We start from the raw sequence: 21,077 nt of genomic DNA on the forward strand, positions 1-21,077 counted from the left end.
TCATATAATGCAATTTTTTCTAGAATGTTTTTACCACTTCACCTATTAATGTAAATAATAATGATGGACTGATTTCATGGTATGAATATCCATTGCTGAAAGAGTCTCAGCACCATTTTATTAAATTTATTTTCACTGAAATTACTATCTTTCCTGCTTCATTTTACTGTAATTAAAAAAAAAATCCCTGATCTGAAAAAAAAATCTCTGACTCTGTGTGCTCAAGTCTTTAATTACTCTTTCACAACTTTTTTTCAGAAATGAAAACTTGCACCTTGTAGCAAGCAGATACCTTTTTAAGCAATGGGACAAGACATCATCAGCACAACATCTGTATTTAAAGCAAAACACAGCATTTGCTGAATTCTGGTACTTTCTTCCTCATCCTTCTGCCATAACTGATAACCAGCTTTTATATTTATAAAGTTATATTTTCAGTTGCCTGAAAATCCTGGACGGTGATCTTATAAACTTATATGAGAAAATGTTATGATTTTTAAATGCCAGATGATGGTTTATATTATTATAAAAGTCAAAAGCAAGAATGAACTGGTAGATAGTCTAAAAGCAATAGCATGTGACATAAATAATCTTTGTAATTTTCTCTAATAGGCAGCAAATGTGTTTATAACTCTAAAAGAAAAATCCCTTCATAGAATAACAATAAAGTTTGATTTAGAGTGGCACTAAAAATTAACAAAGAGCTTCTAGCAGTTGTTCAGAAGAGAGTAGATCATAGGAAAAACTCTAGCTGTTGGGTTGTTTCCAATCAATGGGAAATAAATCTTAAGATTAGTCACATGTAGCATTTACTTCCTTTTGCATGTAAGTTGAATTCAGTATTGATAAATGATCTGTAACAGGAAGCATTTTGTGTCTGTTTATTTGGATGCAAAGCTGTCTAACTGAGACACAAATCACAACTGCCCTTTTCCTCCTCTATTAACATATCAGCTTTGACATTCAACAAAGAATTATATTTCAGAAGTTAATGACTGCTTGAATAAATATAGCTCTATTTTCTTTATTTTCTTTAACTTAATTTACAGCAAATGTATGAATTGAGCACAGTCCACATTTACTTGGCAGGAGGCTGTTTTAAAATAAATGTCAAATAAACTCATTTTCTATCAAGTCTACTTCTTCCCGTCACCTATTGAGAATTCAATTCCGGAAAAAAGAAAAAGAAAAAAAGAAAGCCCAATGGAACAATAATATCCAACTTACGTTTCACGGTATTGTACTATGATCTTTTGAGATGGTAGTAGAACTTGAAAAAGTTTCAAATATGTCAAGTAGCTGCATAGGAAAGGAGATGGAAACAAAACAAAATTCAGTTTATAGGGATTCTGTATATTCTTCTCCAGGATTCACAAGATATTATTAGTGTAGGAAAAGTTCTGGGATGTCCTGCAGTTAGGAAAACTGTTTTGCCCTGGCCAGGTAGCTCAGTTGGTCAGAGCGTTGTCCCGAGACACCAAGGTTGCCTGTTTCATCTACAATCAGGGCACATGCAAGGATCGACCAAAGAATGTATGGATGGGTGGAACCACAAATCTGTGTTTCTCTCTCTCTCTCCCTTCCTCTCTATCTCTAAAGTAAATAACCAAAAACTAAAAAACTGTTTTCTAAACTCTTTTTCTCAACCACAACTCCACCCTCCATTACTCCCCCAACCTTGCAAGTGTGTCTGCTTCTATTGACATCTTTTGGAACTACTGTTTGGGACTAGTATACAGTTTGGGAAATGCTACAGTGGAGCCCCTTGTAAAGACAGTATAGGAAGATGGACATTGATATAAAGCCCTCAAGCATATTTTGGGAAAATAATCCGGACTCAGTAATATTTCTCTCAAATCACTGAGGAATTATATGTTATCTATTTAGGCTTCAACAACCATAAGCCCACAAAGACAATTTTGTTCTTTGTCACATTACTCCAGATTTTCCTTTTTCTCCACAAAAGTTGTTGTCATTCTAAACTTATCCCTCTTTATTGCCTTTCCACATTCTTAGAGGCCCCTTTCCTTACATTCCCTCCACATACGTATAAAACAAGACATTTCTTATTGTCTTAGAAGTGTCCAAGATGAAAATGTTAGGCATAAAATGTCCTGCTTTTAAAGAGATCCACCAAAAGCAGCCAGAATCACCTTCTAGGAGTGACTTTGTTACCATGATCCTACTAACACCTTCCAGTCTGTAAGATGACTACTAAGGGAAGAAAGGATTTAAGAGCAATGTGACAATTATTAGTTGACAGAATGCTGGGTCTTTTCCTTCCTTCCCACTCCAAAAACCCCCCAAAGCAATCAAACAAACAAAAAAAAAATCACCATTCAGAAGAAATGATAATGCCTGCAGGAAGGGAAGGGTTTGGTAAGCTTTGAGGTTTGCTTGAGATGTTATTAAGGGTGGAGGAAAATATTTGACAGAGTCTGTTTGAAAGCAGTGACTTGAAAAATAAAGTAACAAACATTTCACATTGTACCCCCAAAACTTCAGATTATTCATCCTGTGGTTGGCCACCTACTAATGTGTGCAAACTTGAGGATAGAGGAGAAATGGCGAGAAGTGGCAGGATGGGGGTATTGCAGTGCAAAAGCCTGCGCATCCTTCACTTAGTGTGGCCAAGGAGCATGAGTTTCCAGCCGGCCAAGAAAACACTCCCTCTGAAATAAGGTGGGTTTGAGCCTTCTTGAGGTGTTGGGAAACACCCTGTCTGTTTTCAGGAACTGTAGCCTTGCTGACAGGCGACAGGGCCCCAGGCTGGAACTAATCAAGGAGGCCTTGGGAAAACAGGCCATTGAGGAGACAAAACCTGTCCCCCTGGCAGGGATACAGCCCCTGCCTCCCTCACATCACCCTGTTTGGCCATGAGATGGCTGGTAGTCGATGACGGGTAAGATTCCCTTGACGGAAGGGAAAACCTAAGCCAGGCACAGCCGATGGCCATCAGGACAAAAACTTGGGAGACATGGAGAAAGGGCAGAAAGACCCTCATCCCTCGGCTCAGCCTTGACACGGCTGGGGTCTCATTCTATCTGAAAGAAGTCTCCTTGACTCTTGGTGGCTCCCTCCCTCTGCCTGGCTCAGGCTTGAAACAATACTGGAGACAGTCCTAAACTGGATCTGACAGTTCCCAGGGGAAATCAGGCCTAGAGGTAAATTCTTTAAAGCATGTTTTGTTTTTCCCTCAAAAGCTAACCAGCTTATGCTGGGAAGGAAATTTACATTATTCACAGACCCTGACCCTATCCCCTCTGGTGCTCTCATGTTTATGAGTCTCCTCTGAGACCCATGTAAATTGGTGTGTTCCTGCCATTTGTTTTCTTCAAAACATCATCTATTCTCTGTGAACATTAACATACTGATGTAATGAGATCATTCCTATTACCTAGCCCCACTGATAACCTTTTCAATAAAAGCCTTTGGACAAAGGGGCTCAGGGCCTCCTCCACTAGAGGGAAGAGCCATGTCCTTTCTCCTGGCAGAAAGAGAAGTGTTTGCGATGACTCGTGTTTATTCCCTCATCCGTGACAACCCTCGGACAGGCTCTGTGGGATTCAGAGCCCTGCTCCCTCCTCAGCTGTCCCCCCGACAGTGACCCTCAGATCCAGGAGCTCTGTGCTCCCCCAACATTGACGTACCTAACCTGTGAGTACTACTGGCCACCTACAGGGCTAAGGAACACTCAGGCATCCTAGGTCATGGAAGCGGTAGAGGAAAGGCCTCTGAAAGACGTCTTAAATAAGTCACAACCTTGACCCTCACAAGAGAATATATGGGTATCTGCCAGACACCATCTATAGTCAAAAGAGAAATATAACAGTAACAATTGAATAAAGAAAATTTGCTTCTTTCCCCTTATCTTCTCTTTTTACCATCCTCCTTAACCTTATGAGATCTCGTACCAGAAGGCAGTATCAGAATGGATGTTGGACTAAAATGGATTGGACTTTTAAGTCTTCAAAGGGAAAGCTGCGGGGTCTGTCCGATATGTCATTAAGAGTCATGAAAAATATTTGACAGAGTATATTTGAAAAGCAAAACAAAATAACATTTTATGCTGGTACCCCAACAACTTTATGTGATTCAATAAATCAGTAATGTAACGTTTCCACTGTTCCCCCTTGATTAACATTTATGTATAAATATTGAATACTTAATTCACTCTATTCTTACATTTTTAAACATTTACAAGACAATGTCAGGATCTATTTCTCATTACAAATACAGAATATAAATATTAATTTATTTCAATTCTATACTTAAGGTAAGCAATTTTCTCAATTTTGCCTAAAATACAAAAAAATATATATATAAAATTTAAGATTTGGTCAACATGAATGTTCCTCAAGCTTAAGGAACATGTATTGCTCATGTTTGTGTCCCCAGTAACTAGCATCTGGCATGGTGTAAGCACAAAATAAATATTTTCGAATTAAGCTAAAGTACTTGTTGATATTTAAAGGAACTTCCAACAGCTTGAAGGACTACATTTTTTCTTCCTTTTTCGAATTTCTTGTCTCAGTTTTCCATTATGACCATTGACTAGAAAGAAACATTTTAGAGGATAGTCTTTTCTAGGCTTATTTTCTTTCGCACTTAGATTCATTTGGCACTTACGGATCCTAAAAGGAAAGCATTTTCCCACTTTTAGTAACAAACTATATTCAGTGACAAATCAAATCTCTAAGTGGTCAAGAAGACGAAATAAAATTAAGTATTATTGAGTTCCTCTTATGAATTTGGACCAGGCTAAGTACTTCAAAGAAGCATAAGCGGCTTAAAAGTTGGTGATATATGCTCTTAAGGAATTTATGCTCTCATTGGAGGCTAGCTTATAAACACTATGTTTGGTTCAAGATCCTCAAAAAGGAGGTGCAGGATGTGAAAGGCATCCCAGGCGGGGAGAAGCATTCCAGCATAGGGGTTTGGAATATAGGCTCTGAAGCTACTTGTTTAACCTCTGGGTACCTCTCATAGTTAAAATGTGGGTTAAATGAGTTAATGTAGCACCTGACCTATAAGTAAGTGCTTATGATGATAATGATGTACAAAAATTTGGAGTTAGGTCTTTGAGGGACTCAACAAAGAAACTGATGGGAGCAATTCCTATATTAGGTCAGAAAGAAAGGTGTAGTGACAGATGGAGGCCACTGATGGCCAAAACGTTTGGATTTTATTTGGTAATAGAGAGTCACAACTTTTAAAATTGACAACACTATAAAAACAATGTTTTGGAAAACTGGCTATGTAGAATCATTTGGGATAGGCACAAGTGAAAGACTTGAGAGAATATAATAAAAACAGCCAACTTCTATTAGATGCTTACCAAGACCTTTGTAAATGCGCAAATAATGTTAGTTATAAACATTATTATGTTCCAGACAATGTGCTAAGTACCGTATTTTGCTGTGTATAATGCACACTTTTTTGCCCAAGTTTTGGAGGGAAAAATAAGGATGTGCATTATACATGGGTAGTGCCTGAAATACCTGGTGTCTGTTCTTGTGTTTTGTAATTATTTGTTACATAAGATTTCTTGTACCATAATGTGTTCAAAAATAAATGTTAAAATTCCTTTACAATTCAAAAAAACAAGTATTTAAATGCAAATAAATAAAAAATTGAATTAAAAAAATTAAAAGAAAAAAATTTTTTCTGAAAGTTTGGGCCAAAAACGTGGGTGTACATTATACACGGCAAAATACGGTACTTTATATGCAATATCTGTTGCAAACTGAATTATGTTCCCCCTAAATTCACATGTTAAGATCTAACCTCCAATGTGAAAGTATTTGAAAACAGGGCCTTTAAAGGGGTAACTGAGGTTAAATGAGAACACAAGGTTAAATGAGGTTAAAAGTGGGGGTGCTAACCCAACAGGACTGATTTCTTTATAAGGAGAGGGAAAGATACCAGGGGTGAGAGCACGCAGAGAAAAGGCTGTGAGAGGACAACGATGAGAAGGCTGTCACCTGCAAGCCAAGGCCTTAGGAGAAATCAGCTTTGCAGGCATATTGATCTTGGACTTCCAGCATCCAGGACTGTGGGAAAATGCATTCTGTTGTTTAAACCACCCAGACAGCGGTATTTTGTTATGGCTGCCGAGACAGACCAAGCTCATTTGACTCTTTTATTTTTATTTTTTAGAGACAGAGGAGGGGAGGGAGGAAGAGAGAGAAAGAGAAACATTGATGCGAGAGGGGAACACTAATTGATTGCCTCTGAGTATGCACTTGTAAGGGGATCAAATCTGCAACCTTTTCGTGTACAAGACTGCGTTCCAAACAACTGAGCCACTTGGCCAGGGCAGCTCATTTGACTCTTAAAACAGCCTATTGGGGTGATACTCTGATGGTCATCTATTACCCACAAAGAAACTCAGGCTTCGGGAACTAAACACGAATTGCCTAAGAGAGCTAATAAGAGGCAGTAAACAAGATTTATACTTAAGCTGTCTGACTACAAATATTATAGTTCAGTTGGAAAATGATAAATGAAAGGATTTACACAGTTTGGATTCAGGCTAAAAGAAAGGGTTATCACCAGATGGCAGACTTTAAGCCTTGGGTTCCATACAATATAAATGACTGGATTATCTGTGTGCGATGTGTATGTGGAGAGTTTATATGAACTATTGAGGAAAAGTTGTTCAGAGCAGAAGGGATTGTGGTTGAAGGTCTCAGGGAACCTAACGATAGCTGATCAGTAAAACGAGGGAAGAGATTCGGTACTACTGGGGAGAAAAACTGTGTTAAAATAAAAGGATACATGGGGGTAAACAAGAGTAATGAGGGAAATTTTCGGTATGGATTACTAAATCAGATTCTGTGTCATCTGTTTTAACTAGTATTACCTATAACAACACCTTGCTTTTAGAAGACATTAAATAACATTTGATGGCTAAGGGAAAGAAGAGTAGTGAAAGGTCAAATTTAATACTTGGAAAAAAGTAGCTAATTTTTTTTTTTTTTTAAACAGGGGCAGTAATAGACCGAGATTGACTTTTCCCCTTTCTTGACTGGGATTTCTCTTTTTTCGTTTAGAAAGGCCCGAAGCTAGCTCCATATAAGCAGCAAAAAAAAAAAAAAAAAAAAAAAAAAAAAAAAAAAAAAGACATGGATACTAAAGCAAGTGATTTGATATCTAATCTTTGATTGCAGTGTGTGTATGTCTCCGGGCAAAATAAAACACACAGCCATAGGATTATCAAGTCCACAAACACTGTCTACAAAGGGTACTCACTTAGCTATTCTGAACAAAGCGAGTAGGCCCTGAAATATAATCAGTTTTTGGCCCATTAATCTTATGATCCTTGCTTTAGAGGAGCTGGCTCTTCAATGCGCAGAGGGAGTGTGGCCAGGACAGGATCAGCTGCCTTTTGAGGGGGCTACCATCAGTCTCAACGATTACTGTTAGAAAGTCGCTACTAGGCTTTTGCCAAAGACACCAACTGATCCGCAATGCGCCTGCCCAAGCCTCAGCAGCCTAGTTCTGCAGACGCCCCATACCAGCAAAAGCAGAGAAAATTGTTATCAACTACATAAACCCAGCGCGCCGTGATCTAGAGGTTCTCTCCACTATAGCTGCCTTGCCAGACTGCAAATCCCAGTATGCATTCCTTCCAAGGGAGCCAATAAAAATTAGCTCCTTCGGCCAATCACACCCTAATCCACTGTAACCACCACCCCCATCAACTGAATTCTGGGATTTGTGGTTTTCACGTGGCAACACTATACCGTCGTGGTTAAGGCAATGTAGGCCACACCCGCATTCGAAACGAAAGATCCTTTTAGTAAATTCTCCTGCTCGTGTCCAGGCTAACCCCTTAATTAGCACTACTTCCGGTCTTTATAATTGTAATCTTTTTCTCTACTGTACAGGTAAAAAGTCAAGCTATTTTTAGATTAAGACACACTTATCCCACCCGCTCCCCCATGCTTTAACCGTCGCTTTTAAGTCTCGCGAGAATAGGCCTTTTCGGTCGTGGTCTTGCCTTCTGAAAGGCGGTATACGTGAAGACTGACACAAGCCTCAGCCAACAGGATTACCTTTTAACTAGCGTCCTTACAGCGTGCGTGGGGAGACCTCCGTGAACTCTAACCTCAGCTTTCCGTGGCGTCCCGCGTACACCATCTCCTCCCCCGGAGCGAAGGAGGCGGGCTTTGGCCTCTTGCCCTAGGGAGACAGTGCGGAGGGAGAGGGAGCTAGACGAGCCGGATTGGAAGTGTCTGGCTCCCAGGAGAGGCCCTGCTATACTCCTTGCTTCCCATGAGCTCGTTCTCCGGCGAGCAGCGCCGTCGTTAGGCCGGCCTCGTAGCCTCTGCTTTCCCTGGGACAGGCCCACGCTTGGCCGGGTAAGGGGCAACCCGTCGAGGCGCCTCCCTAAGGCAGCGTCTGCGTCGTGCTGCGACCCTGGAAGCGGGACCGCCGCGAGTGAGAGGAGCAGCGGCGGCGGCGGCGGGCAGCAGCATCGGCAGGGGCGACGGGTGGGATCGAGGCCGTCAACATGGCGAGCGCCTCGTACCATATTTCCAATCTGCTGGAAAAAATGACATCCAGTGACAAGGACTTCAGGTAAGGCCGAAATCCGACCGTAAACCCTCCTCGGGGTCCCCCGTCCGCGGCCATGGCTCTCACACAGGCCTTGCCCCACCCCTTTGGCCTTAGCCGGTTTCTCAGCTTTCCGTAAGTCCCCAGCCCACCAGTCCGGTCCCAGATCCCGGCAGTCCCCTTTCGTTTCCCACCTTGTAACACCTTCCCCCATTCCTTTCTTTAGGCCGTTGGCCGCCGCTGGCCCTGGGCCTCTTCTGCGTCCCCAGACGTCCCCACCGCATTCTCTGCTACCCTTTCCCTCACTTCCCGACATGATTTTCGAATCCCGGGTAGGGGAAAGGGGCGAAGTCCCCCACCGTTGTGGGGAAAGGAGTTGCTGTAGTGTTGGAGATCGAGAGGCCAGGCCTACCCGCCGGCCCGCCGGGGGCGCTAGGCCGCCCTGCTTTCTGGGGCCGCGCGGCTGCCCACTCGGGGACCTAGCCGCCTCCTTTCCCGCAGTTGTGAGGGGGGCCTAGGTGCATTCATCTTGTACGACTTGCTTTTTTTGACCTCTTGTCGGATTAGATTATAAACTTTTTCTTAGGATTATTTCATTTGTGAAAGTGGAGAGAAGGGGGAGGGCAGCCAGGATGGAGGAAACTTGACTCGTAGGGTTTTCCCGCCAGCATCTCTGTTCTTTTCCCTTGTCAGGTAAAAACCCAAGTAGGAACTCGGGGTTTCAGTTTTATTTTTTTTATATCCAGAATTTACTACAAGAGAGATAAATAGCTGAACCTTAAACAGAAAAGTAAACCAAGCAAATGAATCTTATTGAAAGGAATTGTTTTTAATACGGGGATGGTAAATATGATAGCACTTCAGTTCCAGCACACTTGTATTGTTGGTTCCAAACGCTGGTAACATGCATATTGAAGAATTGTTCTATTTTCGCGGATTATCTTGGTTTCTCTTTTTTTTGCACTACAGTACTGTTACATTTTTTTTATTCCCGCCTCTTGATCTAAGAAAACTTACTTCTTTGATACTGGTTCTCCAAGGTTTAGTGGTTGTATTTTATGTGCATTTCAAAAGAAAGAACATACAGTCTTCCATTAAGATTTTGGCTGAAAAGCTTATTTATCTACTGTACAAACAGTATGATATAACACCTGAAAAATTTTCTAAACTTTATCAGTAAGAAATGTCCCCATTTGTGAAGCAAGAACCATGAAAAATGTAGAGATTGCGTTCTTAATTAAAGTGATGTGTTGGTATATTAATGAAATACATAATGAATTTCATTGCCAATGAAATACAGTTTTAGTTCTGTGACTTCAAAGACAAGTGGTTTTTACAAAGTTTTGGTACATGGGGGATTTTTAAGTATTGTATTTGAAACTTTGCTAATACTATGGATTTTAGTGTTGTGATTTTCTGGAGGAGACATGTTTGTTTTGGGTATTTTGATATTTTAGATTTGTGTAGTTCTAGGGCCAAAATCAAGATTATTGGCTAAAATAAGGTTTTTCTTTGTTTTTTTTCAAAGGATTAGAATGTTCTTTACTTGTATTCGGAGCTTTGCTTGCTCCCAGCTTAAGCCTTTGAAGTTTAAATAAACATTTGAGTGGAACATATATATGACTAACTTTTAGCTAGTGTTGATTTCCCCCCTTCCCATTTCTGTCAGTTTGGCTCATTCCGTAAAAGTACTAAATTTTATTTTGATTGTGATCAATTTCAGTCTAAAGATAGCACATTCCCTGTGATAGTACAGTTCTGTTTACTTAGACTTGTGTATGGGTAATACGTTTAGAATAAAGAAATCAAATCATGTGATAATATGTGATTATTGACTGAAACTTGGCAAAAATGTACACCTGGTTGGGTTTTTGTTTTTAAACTGTATGAGTGCGCAAGAAATAGTGCTCTGAAGTTAAGCTGTAGTCAGTGTTGGACTTGATAAGGATCATCTATCAATTTAGGCTGGAATAAATCAAAACATTGCAGGAAAGATTATTCTAAAAGTATAATATTGAACAATTTTTAATAGTTGGTGGGTATTACAGAAGATAGTTTTGGGAAGAAGATATATTTAGGAACAATAGGTGACTGACTTCTCAGTAATTTGGCATCATTAAGAATTTTTATTTACCCTGTTTTAAAAACTTGTGATATGCTCAAGCCATCCAGTTAACAGACAAGTCTTTGGAACTAAAGCACTGTGTATATTAAATTACAGACATGTAGAGATTAATTAAAATAGTGGTCATTTGAAGTCAAGTATTGAAGATTTTTCTGTATATTTTCAGTACAGGCATTAATTAACTTGAATACGTATCTTCTATTTTAAAGTGATGCTTTCTAATTCTCAGTAGAAATGTATTTATTTGTTTATTTTGATGTAAATATCATTGTTTTTTCTGCTACATGTTTTAAAATATCTAGTGCCAGAAGGGTGTTGAGGACAAGGCTAATTAACATATTGTATCTAACCATTCTACCTTGTGCTAAGGGGAAAAGAAAAAAAAAAGTACATCTAAAAATAAGGGAAAAAATATATTCTTCTCATGGCAGACCCCAAACAGGAAATCTATTAGTCTCAAGATAGGGGTTTTAGTTATGTAGGATTTTTTGTTGTGAAATATCTGTGAGATGTTGGGCAGGCTGCTTAATTTGGGATTAAATTTTCACTGGCCAGACTTGCACATGGGTGATTACAAACGGTCCCTTATAGGCCCGAAATTTCAGGTCTCGGGATGACTCCGTAGTCCATTAATGCAAAGAAGGTAAAGAAATGGGTGCATGTTTCAGAGTTTTGAAAAGTCAGCATTTTAAAAGAATTGTTTTGTAGGATTTAAATCATAGGCTCAATTTATTGGCAGAGGAATGAATGCTCTTTTTCTTTTAATATTCTGTATTCTTTGAAGGTGGGTTATATATAATATATTAAAGTTTAGTGCCAGTAAGTAGATGATTCTCTAGGTACCAGAATGAAAACTTCAGTGTGTGTGAATCATGGGAATGCTTCATTTGTGAATATTAATATTGAACACTCAGTGGGTTGAGATAACAAAGTTCTGCTTTTATTTTTATGTACTTTACCACTAACTGAATTAAAGTATACCAAGGAATCAAGAGCTAAGGAAAAACAATTACCTTTTTTTATCTCTCTGTACATAATAGTTAAAATTAATGGTTAGTATGGACTTTACACACTTGATCCTGTTTATCCTTAAGTGGATACTACTAATCTCTAGTACAGCTGAGGAAACTGAAATGGTGATGTTAAGTATTGAATACTTGCCCAAGGTCAGTCTGATAGTAGTAGATCTGGGCTTTCCAGATATCCTCAGAGCATGAACTCTTTCTTAACTACCCCCAGTATGCTGCTGCTTCAGGGTTTTGGCTAGGGTACATTAAGATTAAGACCTTAAATTTCAGTTCCTTCTAAGTTAGGTTTGTGGAATATTTTGTGCTGGAAGATGCTTTTAATAATTCCCTTAGAGGGACTCCCAAAAGTTGGAGATCTAGTTCTTGCCCTCAGCAATATATACATGAATGGTTAAAGACACTATTGTACAAAGGTAAGTAACCCATGGCAGTATGTAGTTGTCCAGCTGCAGTGGCAGAGAAGATGAAAGCAAGGAGATTCGTGTTTGGGGAGTATCTGAGCTAAGTTCTTTAAATTCTAGATAGAGAAGCAATGTGAAAGCACACTATGCAAAATTTTGTTGGGGGAGAGGGAGTAGATAATCTTGATTGTAGCTGGGGGTGAGTATTTTTCTGGAAACTCTTTGAGGGTGGGTACCTTGTCTTACTGAACTGAACCCCTCACTCTGCTTAGTGCCTTGAACATGTGGGTTCTCAATGGATGCTTGTTTTAGTTAAATTGGATTTTAGTTCCAAAGTTAAGAAAAAAGTATCTAAGGATTTCGGAAGTTTCTTCCATAAGCCAGTGTAAAATCTACCAATCTTTTAAAAATACCATTTGATATAGTCAAAAATAATTCACTGCATATAGAATTTCCTCACTTGATAGTGGTTTGTGTTACCCAACAAAGTCGTTTTCTCTTGAAAGCTACTTAAAATGCCAACAAAAATCTCAGTCCTGTTAAATGGAATAATAGATTTTCAGAGCTGGAAGGGACATTAGTGGTCCTATAACATAGCTGAAAGTACTGTGTGGGCATTTACAATAATGTAACAGTAAATACTAAGTGACCCTTACCTGGTCTGCTTGTGCTTGGAAAAAACTAAGTTTAATCAGAAGAAATAGATTTGTAGAGATTAGTGATTTTTGGACATTTTAAAGTACTTTGCAGGTTGATGGCAGTAAGTTTCTAGATTTCATTTAAGTGATTTTTTTTTTTTTTTTTTGATTCAGGCATAGTGGTGACACTGATGATCATCAATGATTACAGCTCACCACTGAAAAAGAGGAGAAAGGGACCTCATTGAGGAAACTGGGAAGAAGAAATATGACTAAAAATTAGTTTTGTTTATATGAACAATAGTAAGACTGTCCCAAGTTAATTCATAACTCTAAGGGAATAAATGAGAAAAAGTGAGATAGCCATCGTTTGTGTACAAGATCTGTAAAAGATAATTCAATCACTAGGTGATACACTTGGCCCATATCATTTAGAAACAAGGGTCACATTGTGTTTATATATGAGGGGAAGGGTTGAGAGTTACTCATTGTGCAGTATAGTATATTTATTTCTACCTTTATTTATTATTCTCTACATTGGATTTACTAGACATGAGTAAGTTCTCTTTGCAAGGAAATTTCAGTCCAGTAGGAAAAGCCAGGTATGTAAGTTCTACACTATTGACTGTCTTGTTCATAACTGTTGTTTGTGGAGCCTGGCACGGTACCTAATGATAGCACCCCAAAATATTTGTTGAATTAATGAATGAGTTGCACTGCCTCTTAAGTTATAACCATTTGGGGCTCCTACAGGATTCTGAAAGTTAACATCTTACTTTCTCCTTTTCCACGTTAACTTAAGCCTTTTTTAATTCTTATTTTGTCTTGTGACATTACCATCCACCAAATGTCCCAATTGGAAAACCTTGATGTCACCCTTTTACCTTTCTTCTCTTCTTTGGTACCATGATAAATATTTCTCAAATTAGTCTCCCCATCTCAAGCCTCTTTTTAATCCAACTTCTTGGTAAATCTTCCTTTAGATTTTTCTTCTTCAATATCACCACTTATCATTGCCTTCCCCACTAGTACCCATTGACTATAAGATAAACTCTAAACTCCTTAGCTGTTGCCCTCCTAAGCTTACTGAAATTACTCTCCCCAAATTCCAAACCATCTTCATGTAACTAATTTAGAGGGTTTTTGTCTATTTTGATATGTAAGCAGCTGTACCATTTCCCATTTCTTCCTCCTTGAAACTCTTATATAGATATTTTTGGTAGAGATTGGTTTTATTACTAATACAGTGAGGGAGCACACACAATATGGGATATCTCAGCAAGAGGGTTGGGACCTGTTTATTGGGGTAATTTTGGGAAAAGTCTAAGGAAGTGGAGATTTGCTTTAGATTGAAAGTTGTCTGAAACTGGGGGAAATTCTATCATTTGACATCTTTAATGTTACAGATAGGGGAGACGACAGCAGAGGAAGAGCAGTAAGTGGTAAAGGAAGTAGCAGTCACCCAGAGTGGAGGAAGTTTGATATTCTGTGTTGCAAAGTGAACTTGTCTAATATGGTCATTCTGTATGCTTGTTTATGTCCAGGAAACAATATGCTTTACTTGTAAACATCAAATCAGTTTGTTTCAGATCAGAGGAGTGGCCAGTCCATGTAGTCTGTAGTTGAACATGGCTTATTAATCTTTCTCCTTTTGTAAGATAAGTGCTTGGACCATCTGATGTCAGAGTGGTTGTTTAATAACATTAAGACTGGACAGTATACACACTCATCTCTAACACCTGAGCCCTGTGGTTTTCCTCCTACTTCTTTGTCTTTTTCCTAACTCATCTCTTCCCATCCTCGTATCTAATCCATTTCAAATACCTATTAATTTTAACCTCATAAATCTCCGAGTTCATTCTCAAAGTTGCCAAGAACATTCAGTTAGTGATAATGAACCATTAGGGTTAGGTTCCTATGGGCAAGTTTTACAGAATTTTCATCAGTTAATCAGTTTGTAAATTTGTTTTATGTGTGTTTCTGTTTAAAACTATCTTATCTAATGTATATTTATTCATTAACATTGAACTGAAGGCCAATAGCACTATAACTCATGCCTGAAAAAATCTTATCTGACTTTTTTTGGGGGGGGGGAAGACACATCACAGTTTTCTTGTACTTAGGAACACTAGACAGCACATTTGCACTACACTTAGGGGTTATTTTAAATAGCAAAATTACCACAAAAGCACACTTACGCATAGCATGTGGCACTAAGTAGACTTGAAGCGGAGCCTATCCATGGTTTTGCTCTCTGCACTTTTATTTACCCATAGTCAACTATGGCCCAAAAATGTTAAATGGAAAGTTTCAGAAATAAATAGATAATAAGTTTTAAATTGAGCACTTTGTATAACTCTCATCATCCCATTCCGTCCCACCTAGGATGTGAATCCTCTGTTCACTATACGCACGACTCCCTCTTGGTTATCAGATTGACTTTCCACTGAACTGCTCCTTCTCAGTCTTTTACCCTGAGGTATTCTAACCCTCACCAGCACCACCCACACAAAAATAAACAATTAAAAATTCCAAACCAGATTTCCCAATACAAACCCTTATTAATCCTTTGAGTCCCAAGCTAAGCATCAGTTTTTTGGTGTGATCATTGCCAAATACCCTTGAGTATTGGCTTTAAAAAGTTTGTAAGGTTGAGGTTTGTCCATTTACTTATCTGTCTGCCATAGCAGAAGAAAAAGTTAAGAGAAAGGGACTGAGTATGTGTTTATCATTTCAGCCATTAGTACACCATACATAAAGAGTAAGTGCTCAAGAGACAGTTTACCAATTGGCTTTTGAATCTGCAATGGACAGCTTTCAAAATTGTTGATTTCCTTATAAGAATATTTATAATGCAGTTTTGTCATATCAAATTAACAGAAGGAATACTCAGGCTTTACTGGTTTTCAGGATATCATTAAAAAATAACTTTCATTTTTTTAAATCTTTATGGTTTTTGTTTTTTTTTTAACATTACCATTTAGTCTCCTTAAACCCCTCTCCCCTCATACTATATCATTTCATTTTTTTCTGGATTGCTAATTTTGCTGGTGCTCATTTTAATTAAAAAAAAAATTAACCATTAATTGACTTTTGAAAATCAGTAGACTTATTTATTAGAATTCTCTGATACAGAGAATCAGAGGTTCTCTGAGGTGAGGAGCCAAAGTTTATCTTTTATCTATCCTTTGCCCATAGGCATATGATCATAATGGGCAGTGAATGAATGAATGAATTGATGAATGAATGAATGAATCTGTCTTTGTGGTAGTACTGTAGAATCACTTCAGAACCATAAAACAAAAATTTTTTATATTGGGATTATCGGCTTTTTTACTGAAATTGATGTTTTTCTTTACAAGATGATCAGCATTTCAGGGATTCTTAGAAATGCTAACTACTGTGGTTATTTAATGAATTTTATCTAAGTAAATGGTTTAATATTTTATATGTAGAAGTGCCTACATTCATGTGCTCATTGAGTTTGTTTTATTTTACTTTCCAGAATACTACATGGTTTTAATTTACTTTTGTCATGTAAAATTGGGAGGGGTTTCCAATTAGGAGAACTATGTCCATTTTGAAGAAGTACATGCCTGATTTACCTTGTATTATCCCAATTTGAACATAAGCTTTTCTTTATAAGCAGTTTTACAAAATTTGGTAGGAATTTTGCTTGCATGTAGTTTAAAACTTTGTGAAATTGGTATTAAATGAACATACTAATTACTGGAATTATTCTTAAACTGCCCTTACAAGTAATGAGGAACTAAATTAATAAGTTTTTTGCCAAATACTTGTCACAGTTTATTGCCTACATTGCCAGACTGTCTATATAGCTGTTTATCATTTCAGCCCTAATAGTTGTATTTTAATGGATTTAAACATGGATGTTGACATTTCTGCATGTAACATAAAATACTGAATTTTTGGTCAAACTGGATCTGATTCAAATAAAAGGGCATTACCGTATTTTGCCGTGTATAATACACTCCCATGTATAATGCACACCCATGTTTTGGCCCAAACTTTCAGGAAAAAAATCTTTTGTTTTAATTTTTTAATTCAAGTATTTATATTTAGAAACAAAACTGATTGTCATATTTCAGTATTGTTTTGCATATGGATATCATTATTGCCTTCTAGAGTTACACTTTTAATGCATAAGCAAATAAAAATTAAAAACATTTATATAGATACAAAATTAGTACTACCCATGTGTAATGTGCATCCTTATTTTTCACTCAAAAATTTGGGCAAAAAAGTGCATATTATACATGGCAACATACAGTGAGTAGTTATTTCAGTTAGTTTATTTTGATAGGTAGAGGGGAGCCAGGAATGATGGGAAAATTTTATTTGGTTTTTAAACAGATTTCGGGACTTTATTTCAGTGTGACTAATATTCTAAGAAATTACTTTTAAAACAACGAATTGTTTGGTGAGGTATTAAGAAAAATCTGCAAGTCTATTTACCTTATTTTTATCTTCTGTTCAATCCTTTATTTAAAACTAAGTTGAGACAGTTGATCATTTTGGGTTTTTTGTCAGGCTCTTTTAGTATTAAACCTTCCTTTGGCAGTGGTTCTTAAGAGGAAGGGTTTGGATGTCACATGGAACAACTTTCTAGAATCACCTCATCATTATTTTGAAAAGACACCTGATACCTTAGTGGTGGGAGTTGGGGTGAAGGTGAGAATTTGTATTTTGGAAATTTCCTAGTAATTTGTAATATGTGACCTCAGTCCAACACACAGCCATTACTTAGGAAGGTATTCTTAATGTTTGTAGTTGAAGGCTTCTTAGACAAAATTCAAAGAAAAAATTAAGAGGAGCTTTTCTCCCCCTATGAGCAGTGATGCAGTTAGAGTGAAAGATTGCTCACACTGTAGGTTCTTTCAGGAAATTTGAAATCAAGACAGACCTGGGGAAGGTAATATCGGGTAATAGTACCTTATTTAAATAATTAACAAATTTTAATTTTTGATAGGTTTATGGCAACAAATGATTTGATGACAGAACTGCAGAAAGATTCCATCAAGTTGGATGATGATAGTGAAAGGAAAGTAGTGAAAATGATTTTGAAATTACTGGAAGATAAAAATGGAGAGGTACAGAATTTAGCTGTCAAATGGTAAGTTTTGTTTTTTTTTTAACTTATTTACTATGCCCTTTGCCACATTTTTAAAATACTGTAATAATTGGTAAATTATCTTAGTCCTGTAATGTGTCTTTCTGGAGTAAGTGGCTGATGAATGTTTAGTGTTCTTGGTACATAAGATACATTTCCTTATAGTTTCTATATTGACTAAATGTAGCCTTTTATGGTATTTTACTTCTTAAGCAGTACATATAGGAAACCCCAGAAAGAGTGGTTCTCTCACTTGTTTGACCTGATATTTTAGCTTATTTAAAAGGCTTTCTTGGCTCTATCCATTCCTATATTCCACTGTGAGGAAAATTTAAGAACCAGTGATTAAGGGAAGTAAAAACAAAAAAAAATAATAAGACTTAAAGAATAGCAGCAGTTACAACCATAGTTGACACAAATCAACAGTGATGATAAAATAGTTACAAAGAACCTTTCTTAAAAATTTTGGAAATTCCAGTTGTCTTTGTGTGTATAGTACAGTAGGAGCATTTTGTTAGGTATGATGCTAACAACATTTGAAAGTTGGACTTACTGACAGTAATGAGAGGGGAGGAGGGAGAGAGATAACGAGGAAAAGAAGGGAAAGGGTCAAGTCAAGGAACATGGATAAAGGACCCATGGACAAAGCCAAAGTGGGGAAGGATTGAGGGTGGGAGGTGGGGATGGGTGGGTGGGTCAGGGGAAAGTGCAGATGGGAAAATGGAGGCAAATGTATTTGAACAATAAATTTTAAAAAAAACAAAAAATTTTAAAAAATGAAAAAGTAAAGTTGAATTTACTCTGTTAATGCATCTATTTAATTTATACTTACCAAATATTAGAAATCCTTAACAATTTGCACCGTAAGTTATTAGTAAGTATACTGTTTAGTTTCATATAAAAATTAAATTATGGAATTTTATGTCAATTTCTATGTCACATTTGATATCAGTTTAAATAAAATATTGTCTCATCATTCCTTTATTGGATATTCTTATAAAGGTTTTAAATTTGTTTTGAGCTAAACCTTTACATACTTGCTGTAAGAGCAGGCAAAAATTGAGAAGTCGTTGATCACAGAATTTCTAGACATGCAGTATGACTTTCTTTTATATTGGTATATGTTTAACTTGGGACATGTGCAAGCTCAAAATAAAATGGGTCTTAAAAATAAGTTGCAGAATAATGCAAATGAGTCTATAATTTTACTTTGTTGTCATCTTTTAATTATTTTTCCATGTGCTTAATTAACAAAGTTTTGTTTAAAATAAATGCCGAACATTTATTTATCAGGCTTTAAGTACAATAAGGAAAAAGTAGTCTTGTGTTCCAGATTTAGAGTTAAGAGGTATGTAGGTCTTAATCACATGAGTATGAATCTTAACTCGTAGGAACCTGAATTGATGATCTGTTATACTTAGAATTAATGGATTGGGGAGAAATGACATATACAAGAAAATAAAAATTAAGATATGAACAAAAGTAATAAATTAGGAGATAAAACACAAGAGGAGAGAAAATCCCAATAGATAAAAAGGAGCCTTACCAAGAAATTGGGAAAGTTATTAAACTGATCATTCAAAAGAAACTCAGGCCCAGAAATCTTTGACATACTCTTTGAAACCTCAAAGAATATGTAATTCCAGTACATACACTTCCAGTACTATTCCAGAACATGAAGTATGAAAACCTTCCAGTCTTTTATTTAAACTAAGTACTGATAACAAATCCTGACTAAAGATAACACTGTAAAAGAAAACTACAGTCCAGTTTCATTTAAAGTTCAAAATAAGACTAAACAATATGTTAAGTGTAACATAACATGATCAAGTGAGGTTCATCTCAAGAATATAGGGCAGTTCAATATTATGTGCTTTATTAGTACATTTATTTCATCATGTTAATAGATCAGAGGAAGGAAAAAAAATTTTCTGGTTAGTTGTCAAGGCACTGTAAGATTCTGCCTTGATTTCAATTAAAAACAAACAAACAACAAACAAAAACCTAACACTTAGGCTGGTTTGGATAATTAGAAGAGTGAAGGAAGCACCTTCCAAAGATCAGCATCACATGTAATGTGTCATTGGGGGGAAAGAACAGGTAGGGGATGCTTTATCTCACTAGGAGAATATATTGCCAGTTTGAAGTAAAACATTTAATAACATGGAATTGATAGTATCTTTTTAACATTAAAGTTCACAACCACACATATTCATACCTCAACTCAAATACCAATAAATTACCAGATATCTTCACACAAAAATCAGAAACAAGGTAAAGATGTGTCTCTGTCCCTGATACATTTCTTTGGAAGGTAATAGCCACTATAAGACAAGGGGGAAAAATCGGACACATAAGAAGTGATAAAGGTATATGGGAAAAATTAAGTTAATCAAGGAAAAATTTAAACAAGAATTCAGTGAGGTAACAAGATACAAAAATCAGTAGCTTTCATATATTATAAGTATTTTTCATATATTCTGGGTGTAAGTCCTTTGATATGTATATGCTTTGTAAATATTTTCTCCCAGTTTGATGAGCTTAAGTTTTTAATACTAGTTTTAAATTTACTTTAGTTTAATATTAATTTCAGCTTTTCTTTTATGATCATTACCGTGTCTTAAGAAATCTTTGTTTACCTTGTTACAAAGATCTTCTCCTGTTTTCTTCTAAAAATCTTGTAGTTTCAGATTTTACTTTTAATTCTGTGATCTATCTTGAATTAATTTTTATGAAGTAGGAAATGAATTCATTATTTCCCCCATAAAGATATCTAGTCATTGAAGTGCCATTTGTTGAAAATACGTTTTCTCCCTACTGAATTGCATTGGCATCTTTGTTAGAAATCAATTAACTATAAAGGTGTGGTTCTTTTGGGTTGGTCAAAAAATTCATTTAGTGTTTTTCCGTAAAATGAAAGACACAATAACTTTATTGATTTGAATAGTTTGAGTACGTCAGCCATCTCCCAAGATTGGCTTCTAGTGGGTAGAGGCCAGGGATGCTTCTAAACATCTTCCAATGCATAAGACAGCCCCACAGCAAAGAATTACTTGGCCACAATGTGATTAGTACCAAGAAACTTTGCAAACCACTTTTGACATGTTTGATCAGTCACAGAATCTTCTCCATACACTGCACAAACTGTTTTTTGCCTTTCAGTTGCATTTTTACCTTTCTTAAAATAATAAA

The 21,077-nt window shown here is 36.9% G+C and overlaps 1 protein-coding gene across 1 annotated transcript in view; it reads left to right on the forward strand.

Moving 5' to 3' along the window:
* Nucleotides 1-8,170: 8,170 nt before the first annotated feature.
* The window catches only part of CAND1 (cullin associated and neddylation dissociated 1), a 45,260-nt gene continuing 32,353 nt past the window's right edge, over nucleotides 8,171-21,077 (forward strand). The window contains exons 1-2 of the mRNA XM_054580067.1: nucleotides 8,171-8,586; nucleotides 17,745-17,888. Of these exons, the coding sequence (XP_054436042.1) occupies nucleotides 8,519-8,586; nucleotides 17,745-17,888 (212 nt within the window). The 5' untranslated portion in view covers nucleotides 8,171-8,518. The remainder of the gene's footprint in view (nucleotides 8,587-17,744; nucleotides 17,889-21,077) is intronic.

The sequence above is a fragment of the Pteronotus mesoamericanus genome, unplaced genomic scaffold (genome assembly GCF_021234165.1).
Source record: "Pteronotus mesoamericanus isolate MK-2021 breed Mesoamerican mustached bat unplaced genomic scaffold, CSHL_Meso_final contig_56, whole genome shotgun sequence".
Taxonomy (NCBI): domain Eukaryota; kingdom Metazoa; phylum Chordata; class Mammalia; order Chiroptera; family Mormoopidae; genus Pteronotus; species Pteronotus mesoamericanus.